The following is an 11371-nucleotide window of genomic DNA, read 5'->3' on the forward strand; positions in this document are numbered from 1 at the left end:
TTGCCCATGGAGGCACAGGTACTGTCTGCTGCCGGGAGAGGGGAAGCCTGGGCCAACTTTGATTCCTTCTTGTGGGCGCCATCTGGTGATGGTGCTCTCAGTGCCAGGGTGGGCTCTGTCCTGGGAAAGACAGAGGCCCAAGAGCTTCTTTTGAGTGGGGACTGAGCCAATGCCTCTCCCTCTGCCACTCTCTCGAGATGAGCAGGGCTAGCTGGCAGAGAAGGCAGAGGGAGACACACAGCAATAACACTGTTCCCCATGTCACCAAGGCAGCTTGCCTGGCCCATCCTTTGGGGTAGGTGCAGAATGACACAAAAATACCGGTGTCCTGGTGAAAGTAGAGCCCTGACCACATTTCCAGGCAGGCTGTGCTGCCCACACCTGTCTGTCTGCCAGAGCGCAGCTCACCCCAGGCAGCAAAGCATCTTTCTTTGTGCGTGTGGGTGCATGCAGGAGGGGGCTCTACAAAGCTGAGCAGTGCACAGGAGTAAACTATGTAAAAGGCCCTCCTCTGCCTTCTCCCCTCTCCAGCTCCTCTTGGCCTCAGGCTATGGAGCTGAGTGTGGTTATGGACAAGTGATGCTTCCCTGGGAGATTAAAGGGGCAATCAAGACCTAAAATGCAAGCTCTAAGTATGTTCCTTTTTACTGTAATACTATTTGAGAAGGCTGGAACTAGTACAATAGAAAAAAAACCTGATTCAGCAGTCCCTTCTTTTGGAGCTAAGGCCAATTCTTTGTGAACCACCCCACCGTGGGCCAGGGCCACAGAGAAGCTGTGGGGACTTGTCAGCATGGAGGTAGTAAGATTCAGCCTGTACCCTGAGCCCAGCAGTATTTGCTGGTCCAGCCCCAGTGCAGGATGCAGGGAGTGGGAAGGCATATCCTAGGCTGATCTCCCAGGAGAAGCTTCTCTGAAGGTGCTCATCCTCTCCTGTCTTCTTCTTCTCTCCTGCCTCATCCATCCACTTCTCCTCCAAATGCAAAGTTTGACATCACTTTTCTACGGAGAGCAGAGTGAGAAGGAGAAGTCCCCATCAGAGAGCAGCCCCCTGGACATCGACAACAAGGATGTGGTGAGTGCCGGTAGACGCAGCAGTGGGAGCCCAAGCTGAGCTTGTCTTAGGCTTGTCCACTGCACCAGAAACTGAGGTCAGAAGTTAAGGGGGAGAAATTTAACCCTCCAGTGCAGGTTTTCCTGCTTAACATCCTTTAACTGCAGTGTATTCCTGGGAAAGCTGGAGGGTTTCTTTGTCCTGGCTTGTTTTGAGGCAGCTACCTTGAACAGCAGCTCGGAGGGGATGCTTCTGCCAGAGTGGGCGTCATCCAACTGCACGGCTGTCCTTGCTGTCTACAGGGACCTTGCCATATGCATGGCCAGACCCTTGCTGCGTGCCCACAGGGATCTTTCTAGTCCCAGCAGGACAGAGTCACCTTGATCACACTTCCATCTCTGCTGGCGTGGAGAGCTGCAGGGACTTTGAAGTCATCTCTTTTTTCTCTCTACCATACCAGGCACAAACCAGGCTTTGCTGGAAACAAGGACAGATGGACATGTTTTGCTGTCTGTTCCTCTTTTTTGGCAGCAAAAGCTCAAAAATCAGCTGTTGGTGAAACCATGAAAAAAATTACATGACTTACTAAAAAAACTAGCCAGGAAAGATAAAACAGCAAAATCCTTGCAGGTGGCGGGAGACCTGTTTAAAGGCTTGGTAGCGGGTGCTCTGCGCAAATGTATATTACTCATCAAAAAATAAGTGAGAAGGACCACAGGGAAAGCCAGCGCAGCTAAAGAATAGATTAAGGGAGATTATTAGAAGTAAGATGTCTTTTTAAAAGTCAAGCTGTTCCTAAATGAGGAAAACCTAAACTCCATGAGGTTAGATGTGAAATACACTGAGGCAAAGAGAAGAGTGGTTTTGAGGACAAATTCATAAAGAGCATAAAAGCAAGTACTAGGTTTTTCTTCACACATCAGGAACAGGAAACCTGCCACAAGGTTTGCAGGGCTGGTAGTCATTGAAGATAGAAAGTGCTTACTAGAGAAGGTGAGAATGTGGCAGGAGAGCTAAATAAAGTTTTGGTGCCTGTATCCAGTGAGGATGAGCTTGACCAAGTTCCTGCCTGGGAACCTTTCTCTGGGGAAGCACCGGAGCATCCCTCCAGCAGTGGAGTTGGAGGAAATAAAGCAGCCTGACAAATTCCTGTTGTCATCACAAATTCACAGGAGCAGGCACAGGACTTCTCACTCACACTAAGCCAAATATCCAAGCTACTGACTGCAGAGTGCAACCTCTCTCCTGCATGTCGGCATCATGCTGGGACATGGTTCTCCAGAGCAGAGCCACAGAGGAAGGCATAGAAGTAGAGTCAGCCCAGCTGTGCTAAGGAGGGCTCCAGCCCCCATGTAGCTGCTGGGGGCACGGGGATGCCTGTACCTCTAAAGCCTCCCACTCTGGTGGAACAGATGAAGCTGAGCTGTGGAGTAGGAGGGAAAGTCCTGATGTGGGTAAAGCTGGGAGATGGAGAGGAGAAATTAGAGCTGCCAGCTGTCATGGGGCAGAGCAAGTGAATCGCACAGTGAGCTGCTTTGGGTCCTTCCCATCCAAAGTCAGCATAAACCCTTCAGAAAGGGGAGAAGAAGAGAGTCCAGATGGCTGAGTGTTGTTCGGTACAGCCATGATGGGGAGGACTGCAGAGGGACCTTGAACTTGCATGAACTCCAGTGTAAGTAAAACGTAAAAAATGCATAGAGGAGAAAAACCCTAATATTGCATATGCAGTGAGTGACAGGGAATGAGCTGTTACACGAGATCTTACGTTGTCCTGTATCACTGTACAGCGGTGCTGGCTCAGCGCTTGGCAGTGGGCAGAAGAGCACAAGAGCACATTGCATGTTAGGGACTGTCAGGGAAGCAGCAGAGGAGGGAGTTGCTGGAAACCAGGAGCCAGTGTTACAGAAATGCCCCACATTCCCACTCCTCCTGAGGCAGCTGCCTTTGCCACCACTGCAGACAAGCCACTGGGCTGAGCATTGCTGGGCTGCCTCGGGTCCTGCCTCCATTTGCTCAGCCCCCAAGCATGGCACCACCTCCACGTGCGTCCCCGGCACATCATGCCCCAGCTCCTCACCGCGGAGGTGGGGGTGGTTGTCCCCGGCTCATCCTGACTCTTTTCCCTTGCAGGGATTCTGCTCCTGGCTCATTTCTATCTACCAGATGAAGTAAGTGCGAGTTCTTGGCATCGCAGCCGTTTCCAACTGCTGCCTGCCCCTGGGGAGCCAGTGCCTACACCAGAGCTTTTGGGTCCAGTGGTGGAGAAGAGGCCCCTTAAAACATCTTTCCAGAGAGAGAGCACAGGGCTCACCTCTGTGTTTCCTCCTGGTCCCTGGATTCCATCCCAAAGAAAAAGGCTTGAACCTCTTCTGATAGGAGCCAGTCCTATAATGGGACTGCAGCCCGAGGATCACTTGTGTCCCTCATTCCCTCTGTGCCCAAATCCCATGTGCCCCAGGGCGGATGCCATGAAGTTTATGGGGATTGGGGGAGGCTGGAGCAGCCAGTGTCCCTGGGGGGGGAAATGGTGAGGGGAGGCACCACCAGTGCTCACCTCCACCTGCCTCTCCCCTAGGGACGAGGAGATTCAGAGCAAGTGTGGGATCGACGCAACCACCTACCTCTCCTTCCAGCGGCACCTCCTGGTCCTGTTGATGCTGGTCTGCATGCTTTCTGTGGCTGTCATCTTGCCCGTCAACTTCTCAGGGGACCTCCTGGGTAGGTGTTTCCCCAGCCGTGGGATGGCTCAGGAGCATGGTGCAAGCTTCCCCAGCCTCGTGGTGAGCATGGTGCTGCCAGGGGAGAGGGAAGAAGAACCTTCCCCGTCAAGAGCCCCCATGTGAGCAGGAACCCACCATCAGCTGTGGGACAGAGGAACATGAGAGGCAGGGAGCTTCAGGGCAGTGGGGGACCTGGCAGGTGGAAAAGTAGGGAGCAAAGATCAGAGCCACTGCATGCACAGACATGCACACTTCACCGGGTTCCCTTAACCTCCCACTTCTCCTCTTCCCTGCAGGAAACAACCCCACCCACTTCGGCCGGACAACCATCGCCAACATCCCAACACAGTACGTCGCTCCCGCATCCGGTGGGGGGGCTGTGTGTGGTGTTGCTGTGCTGGGTGCTGCTGGAAGCTCCCAGGCATAGTGCTCACCACAGCCCCGTGCTGGGGACAGGGACAGGCCCATGTGAGCAGCACACCGCTTGGGGTACCCCACATGTCTGTCTGCCCCATGCACGAGCACAGCCATGGTGGTCAGCGCTCTGGCGCTGCTCCCTTCGCCCCACTGTGGGGAGAAGTGCTCTTGGGGGTGCTGGGCAGCCTCATTTCTGTGATGTGTCATCCAACACCCTGCACGCTGCCCCTCTTGTCCCTGAGATGGGGGTCTGGGCAGCTGATTTGGGGAGGTCCTGCTGGGCAGCCAGGATGGCCACATGTGAGATGTTGAGTGCCAGGCTGGTCCACGTGCCGTACGTGCACTGCGATGCTCGCTGATCCGCCCTTCCCCTCCTGCAGGGACCGTCTCCTGTGGCTGCACAGCATCTTCGCCCTCATCTATTTCATCCTCACCATCCTCTGCATGGCCCACCATTCTGTCCACCTTGAATACAGAGAGAATGAGAAGGTGAGCAACCACCCCTCCTCTAGGCCTGCCTAATTTTGTGGACAACTTTGTGCTTTGTGGAAAGGATGGTCCCTGTAGGTAGGGAGAGCCTGAGAAACAGACTGGGCAGGCAGGAAAAGATGTGGCTAGTTTTCTCCCAGTTTCTTGAGAAATCCTGGCAGCCCAGAGGCAAATCTCTCTTGCTGCCTTGTCTCTTGAGATTGAAGCTCTGCTGTGTCTGTCTGACTGCCGAAGTGGCAGCATCCAGCTATGCCACCGAGGTCTGGAAGTGAGCACTGAGGAGGTCTGTGCTAAAGTCTCCAAGGTAGCAGTTGGTGCCCCACCTTGCTTCTGCCTTCCTAGTGACAGGGCAAGCAGGGTAGCAGCGAGACATCCTGCAAACCTCTGGTCCCCCACCCCTCTGCCCCTTCTCTTTCCCCAGGTTGCCCGGACGCTGATGGTTACTCACATCCCCAAGGAGATTACAGACCCTTCCCTTATCATCAAGCATTTCCAGTGAGTAGTGGTGTGCTGCAGTCTTGCCAGACAGTTGGCGAGCAGGTGGCAGGGACTGTCCTTGTCCCCCAGCTGCCGGTGCCACTGTGTCACTGTGCCCACAGTGAGGCTTATCCCAGCTGCACCGTCACCAGCGTCCAGTTCTGTTTCGACGTGCGCAAGCTGATGAAACTGGATGCAGAGAGGTGAGTGTGTGCAGGTCCCTGTTGCCTCTGTAGGTGGGTGCAATGCTCCTGCCCACCATGTGGAGGCATCCTGTCTGTCTGCCTGCCACTCCCTGAGTGACCCTTGCCCCTACTGGCTTCTTGGCAGGCGCAAGGCAATGAAGGGGCGACTTTACTTCACCACCAAGGCGCAGAAAGAGGGGAAGATCATGATCAAAACCCACCCCTGCGCTCGCATCTTCTGCTGCCGCTTCTGTGGCTTTGAGCAGGTAAGGACACGGACAGGGCTGCAGGCAGGGCAGCTTGCCCGTGCCCCAGCCCAGTGAACGTGGCAGAGCCCTCGCTGCTCCTGCAGGTGGATGCCGAGCAGTACTACGGGGAGCTGGAGGAAAAGCTCACGGATGAGTTCAATGCTGAGCGCAACCGCATCACGCTCAAGCGGCTCGACATGGCCTTCGTCACCTTCCAAGATGAGCGGATGACGGCTGTGTGAGTGCCTCTCCTGCAACGGGCATGGAAACACCACCAGCCTGGTGGTGACTGCTGCTGGGAAGCTGGGGCACCTCGCCAGCTTCTCCAGCTGAGACCAGGCAATGGGTCTGTCTCTGCGCCTCTGCCATCTGCAGAGGTGGCTGCTGTGAAAAGGGGTCTGACAAGATGTAGCAGGGAGGTTCTGAGCCGCTGGTCTGGACCTGACCCCTGACTCCCTTCTGCAGGATTTTGAAGGACTACAGCCACATCCGCTGCCGCAAGCACCCCCAGCAGTCCTCTGTCACCACCGTGGTCAAGTCACACCACTGGGGCGTTCGCTACGCCCCTGCACCCAGCGATATCATCTGGTGAATCCCCATGGTGGGAGGGAGGGGGTTGAACAGCGAGAGGGGAGCCATGCTCATACCTATAGGGAGCCTGTGCCCAGAGCTATAGGTAGTCCATGTAGCTGTAGTATCTATATCTATAGGGCGCTTTTCCAGGGTGGCAGAGGCTGACAATGCCTCCTGTGGCCATAGCAGAAGTCAACGGGGGTGATTGGGGTGATCACCTCACAGGTGGCAGGATGCAGCCAGAGGAGGTTTGGGGTGGTTGCCAGGCTCCGATTTCTCCAGCCTGACTCCAAAGCCTCCTGGTGGTGGGGACCCTCACTGTGGCCATTCTCAGATCCTGAGACCTCTGCAGCAACACAGGTTGGGGAGAGGGTGAGCTCAAAGCAGTGGCTGCTGGGATGGTTTCTGCAGATAGTGGGAGGCTGAGCACTGAGGAACCAGTCTGGGAGGGCCAGGACACAAGACTTTTCCCCCACAACGTGTTGAATTCATGCTTTCGTCTCACAGGGAGAATCTGTCAGTCCGTGGCACATCCTGGTGGGTGCGATTCATCTTCCTTAACATCTGCCTCTTCGTCCTTCTCTTCTTCCTCACCACGCCAGCCATCATTGTCAACACTATGGATATGTTCAACGTCACACATCCTGTGGAGAGCCTCAAGGTAGTCCCTGGGGCCAGCTTTCCCAAAGGGTCTCCATTTCCAGGCTTGTCTGTGAAAGGGGGAGAGCACCATCTCCACATTAGTTCAGAAAGACGAGCCATCACTGGGATGGGCACTGATGTGAGGCAAGGAGTGGTCATGCCCCTGCCTGCCATCCACACCCTTCTTGTGTTTCCAGTGGCAGAGCCCTGGGGCACCTGTGCAAACCTGAGCTTTGGTGCTGGTGTCCGTGGAGGAGGGCAGATTGGTGTCCATGCGATAGAAGAGAGGTGGGAAGAGCTCCAAGAGATGTTTGGAGCTTCCAGCAGCACATCCTCATCCTGGTCATTGACCTGTGAGCTGTTGGGTGGGCACTGGGGCTCAGAGCATGCCCGTTGTGCCTTTGGCTGGCCTCAGGTTCTTACCTCCTGAAACAAATGCTCCTGCTCAGGGAGGGGATGCCTTCAGCATGGCTGAGCTCCAGCAGTTTCCTGAGGGGATGTCTGGCATCTCTCTTCCTGCAGAACCCCATCATCACCCAGTTCTTCCCTACGCTGCTGCTCTGGGCCTTCTCTGTGTTCCTGCCCTTCCTTGTCTACTACTCAGCATTCTTCGAGTCACACTGGACAAGGTAATGAGGCTGACCTGCACACTCCCTTGGGTCTGAGATAGATTGGAGGAACCTCATTAGGACTTGTGGGACACGACCTTCAAGGAGGCAGGCAGTAGAGTGGCAGAACCCCATAGGTGTTGCTCTTGATGGAAAGAGCATGAACTTGGGTCCATGCCCAAATGAGCCATTTCCTTGCCATAGCCCTCAACACTTCCAAGCTGCTGACAAAGGCAGGAGGAGCTGGTTTTAAGATGAGTCTGAAGAAATTTGTGAAAGGAGTGGTGTGATGGTGGACTGGCAGCAGCAGGACCATGGCCGTGACTCAGGCAGCACATGCCAGTTGTGCCCCTGGCACTCCAAGATGGAAGTGCACCTTCAGGATGCTCAAAGTCTCCTTGCAGAGGAAGCTCTGCCCAGCTCCTACAATATGCTTTCTTCTTGACCCTCCACTGGCCCCAACCCCTATGCCTTGTCTCCTGAGTCCTTGCAGGAGCTTTGTTACCACCTCCCTTATTTCTCCCAGGGGAAATGGCTCCTGAACACATTATAGATACCCAACTGCTCTTACTGTAGACACACAAGCAGGGATGATAGGAGAGGGCAGGGATGAAGGAGATGAGAGGCTGGGAGGACAAGAGCTTTCACTACAGCTGATTCCTTTTGGTGAGTCCTCTGGCCTGGGAGGGGCTTTGCAGGGCCTTAGTAGATGCACACATCAAATGCAGGTGGCTTCGTGGGGCTAGGAGGAGTAGCTTCTTGGTGAAGAGCAAGACACAGCCCAGCCTCTCACTCAGCAGCTGCACTGCCTCAGAAAAGTGCAACGTTCTTTTCTTGCCTCCCCTCTCTGCAGGTCAAGTGAAAATCAGCTCACCATGCACAAGTGCTTCTTCTTCCTGGTGTTCATGGTCATCATCCTTCCCTCCCTGGGGCTGAGCAGGTATGGACCACTCTGCTGCACTGCTCTCCCTGCTTGCCGGAAGACAGGATCACACCTGGGATCACGCTGTGGCCCCTTGTCTCCCACCAGCCAGCCCCAAAGGGCTGAGAGCCCATCGCCACTGAAACTCAGATGTCTGGGGAGGAAAACATTTGCACTTTAGCCATGCCAAGCTGCTCCCAGATAGTCACACACAGAAAGCTTCCCTGTGGAGAAGGAGGGGAGTGGAGCAGCTTGCCAGGCCGCCACAGCTGACCTGAGGGTGCTGGTGGTGCCCTGCTTGGGATCAGCCCTTTGGCAGACCCTGAAGCGACCAGGTCAGGTTATCTGTAGCCCCATCTAGGGCAATTCTGACCAGCTGGGAGACGAGCACCCACGTCACAGTGGTCCCGTGTGGCAGAAGGATCTGCTCTGGCAGTGCAGGGCCCAGAGGCTTTCTCCCACCCGGAACAGGAGAAAGCCCACGCTCGCATGGTGCCCCCCTCATTGTTTTGTAGCTGCCTCTCTTTCTGAGTTGCTCCTCTTCTCCCCCCTCCAGCCTGGACCTTTTTTTCCGCTGGCTCTTTGACACCCACTTTCTGGACGAGGCCAATATCAAGTTTCAGTGAGTATCGGGGAGGTCCTGAACCTGTTGGGCAAGCAGGAGTGCCTGACATCAGCCCCTGGCAGCTCTCCCAGCTGCGTGCCCAATCATCCTCTTACCCTCCTCATCCCTGGGGCAGGTGCGTTTTCCTCCCAGACAATGGCGCTTTCTTCGTCAACTACGTGGTCACCTCCAGCCTGATTGGAACAGCCATGGAGCTGCTGCGCATCCCGGGCCTCCTCGTCTACACCGCCCGGCTCTGCTTCGCCAAGTCTGAGCCCGAGCGGCTCCACGTCAAGCGGGTACGTGGGTCTGGTCACCTCTGAGCCTACACAACCCCTGGCACAGCAGGGATGCACTTGCTGGAAACTCAGGCTGTTCCAGTCCTGTGGGGAGGCTTGTGGGGACTTCTTCAGGCTTTGTGGGGGCAAATGGGGGGAGGCAGCCATGTGGGCCAGGAAGCAAAGGCAAGTGCAGCCTTTGCAGTGGCAGAGGCAGTAATGACACTGTTGATTGTGCCCCAGAGCCAAGCCTACCAGTTCCAGTTTGGATTGGAGTATGCCTGGACCTGCTGCATCTTCTCTGTCGTCATGACGTACAGCATTACCTGCCCCATCATCGTCCCCTTCGGTGAGTATGATCCCATGCCCATGGTCCCACTGCCCCTGCCCATGTCAAGAACATTCTATCCTGGCCACTGGCAGTGCTGTGGGAACGCAAGCTTCCTGCATGGTACAGGAGGGCACCCTTGGGCATCCTTCCCTGGGCCTGCCCTGCTGGCCCCGTGACCTGGCTGTCACCATTGTCTAATGGCCCCTCTCCTCCCGTCAGGGTTGCTCTACATGCTGCTCAAGCACATGGTTGACCGGTACAACATCTACTACGTGTACATCCCCACCAAGCTAAACCAGCGACTCCACATCGCTGCCATCAGCCAGGTCGTGGTGGCCCCCATCCTCTGCATGTTCTGGCTGCTCTTCTTCTCCGTCCTGCGCCTCGGTAGGGAGAGCTTGCGACTGTCCCCTGTCACTGCTCAGAGTCACATCTGGTGCCTGGGAGAGACAAGCCACTGGTGTCACCCAAGTTAGGCATGGCATGAAGGGTGGGAAGGGGGAAGTTGTGATGGAGACCTGGCAGATGAAGGATGTGTGAGCTGGTGTTTGAGAACATGTTCGAGAACTGGGTTTGAGAAGTTGTAACACCCAAAGCAGGCACCAGCTTAGGGCTCACCTGGACATGCAGCAGGCCCTTGGGAGGCTCATGTGCTGCCCCAGTGTCTCTGTGCTCTAGGTCCGACCCGCCCTGTCACCCTCTTCACTTTTGTGGTCCTCCTCTCCTGCATCATCTTCTCCTTCTTTGGCCTCTGCCTGAAGAAGCTGCAGCCGCGGAAACCCTCCAGCTACCAGGTGAGTGCAGGCAGTTTCCCTCGCCCCACTGTGTCCCATCCTCACCTCTTCGGTATTGCTTGCCGTTGGGAGTCTGAGGTGGTGCCTGGCTGCCTGCTGGCTTTAGCTGAGAGTCCTCACACCAGTGTTTCTTCCTGGCTTCCCTCTCCCCAGATGTCCGACCAGTCTGAGGGCACCTTCAGTGATGTGGAGCGGAGCAGTGTTTCCTCCACTCCCAACTCCAATGTGAGTACCCCTTCCAGGCCCTGCCATGGCCACCCTGCCTCACTTTCCTGGGCCCTGACTCCCTGCCGCCCCCCGGGGCAGCTCTTCGTGGCCACTGTCCTGCAGGAGCCTGAGCTGAGCCTGACACCAGCAGCTTCCCCAGCACACCAGTCCTATGGCACCATGGGCAACCACCTGGAGCCAGCCGAGGACGGGGAGGACGGGGGACTGCAGAGCTTTGAGACGGAGCTGGAGACAGTGGAGGGCGAGTACAGGAGTGGCCCTGTCATGGAAAGCCAGGCCGGCTACCAATGAGCATCCTCGCTGCTGGGGCAAAGACCAGCTGTGCCAAGAGTGAAGGATTTGCCAGGAGGGCAGGAAGGAGCCTTCCCAGCACTGCTGGGGGCCACACTGCTGACAGGGCAGGGGGATGACAGGACTGATGTGGAGGGACCCAATTGCATGGGAGGGGGAGGGAGGCTCTGCTCGGGACCCCGCGCTGCCTGTGCCCTGCCCCCCCCTGCCCCCCCCTGCCTCTTCCAGCCTGTTGTGGGGAACAGGGAGTGCAGCAGTGTGGGGAGAGGGTCTCCCTGAGAGGCCATGCTTCTGGGGGCAGGAGGGAGACCCTGGCCCCTCCATGAGGGGGAAGCCGTCCAGACAGCTCAGACGAATGTGCCCACTGTCCCGCAGGTCCTCAGTGACAGGGGACGCCCACCCCTAACCCTTGTTTCCTATCTTGTCCACTCACTATTCGTGGTGGCCATCCCACTACCAGCCCTGGTGCCAGCCATGCAGGCTCCTGCCTCTGACTGCTGCCCCCCCCAA

The 11371-nt window shown here is 56.3% G+C and overlaps 1 protein-coding gene across 1 annotated transcript in view; it reads left to right on the forward strand.

Moving 5' to 3' along the window:
- TMEM63C (transmembrane protein 63C) overlaps nt 1-10861 on the forward strand; it is an 11652-nt gene extending 791 nt beyond the window's left edge. Inside the window, exons 3-22 of the mRNA XM_009873934.1 lie at nt 988-1075; nt 3185-3222; nt 3630-3772; nt 4071-4122; nt 4572-4680; nt 5102-5175; nt 5280-5360; nt 5488-5608; nt 5695-5828; nt 6056-6178; nt 6671-6824; nt 7328-7434; nt 8267-8353; nt 8892-8957; nt 9076-9238; nt 9461-9566; nt 9768-9935; nt 10227-10342; nt 10496-10567; nt 10649-10861. Of these exons, the coding sequence (XP_009872236.1) occupies nt 988-1075; nt 3185-3222; nt 3630-3772; nt 4071-4122; nt 4572-4680; nt 5102-5175; nt 5280-5360; nt 5488-5608; nt 5695-5828; nt 6056-6178; nt 6671-6824; nt 7328-7434; nt 8267-8353; nt 8892-8957; nt 9076-9238; nt 9461-9566; nt 9768-9935; nt 10227-10342; nt 10496-10567; nt 10649-10861 (2215 nt within the window). The remainder of the gene's footprint in view (nt 1-987; nt 1076-3184; nt 3223-3629; nt 3773-4070; nt 4123-4571; nt 4681-5101; nt 5176-5279; nt 5361-5487; nt 5609-5694; nt 5829-6055; nt 6179-6670; nt 6825-7327; nt 7435-8266; nt 8354-8891; nt 8958-9075; nt 9239-9460; nt 9567-9767; nt 9936-10226; nt 10343-10495; nt 10568-10648) is intronic.
- Nucleotides 10862-11371: the final 510 nt, after the last annotated feature.

The sequence above is a fragment of the Apaloderma vittatum genome, unplaced genomic scaffold (genome assembly GCF_000703405.1).
Source record: "Apaloderma vittatum isolate BGI_N311 unplaced genomic scaffold, ASM70340v1 scaffold17527, whole genome shotgun sequence".
Classification (NCBI taxonomy): domain Eukaryota; kingdom Metazoa; phylum Chordata; class Aves; order Trogoniformes; family Trogonidae; genus Apaloderma; species Apaloderma vittatum.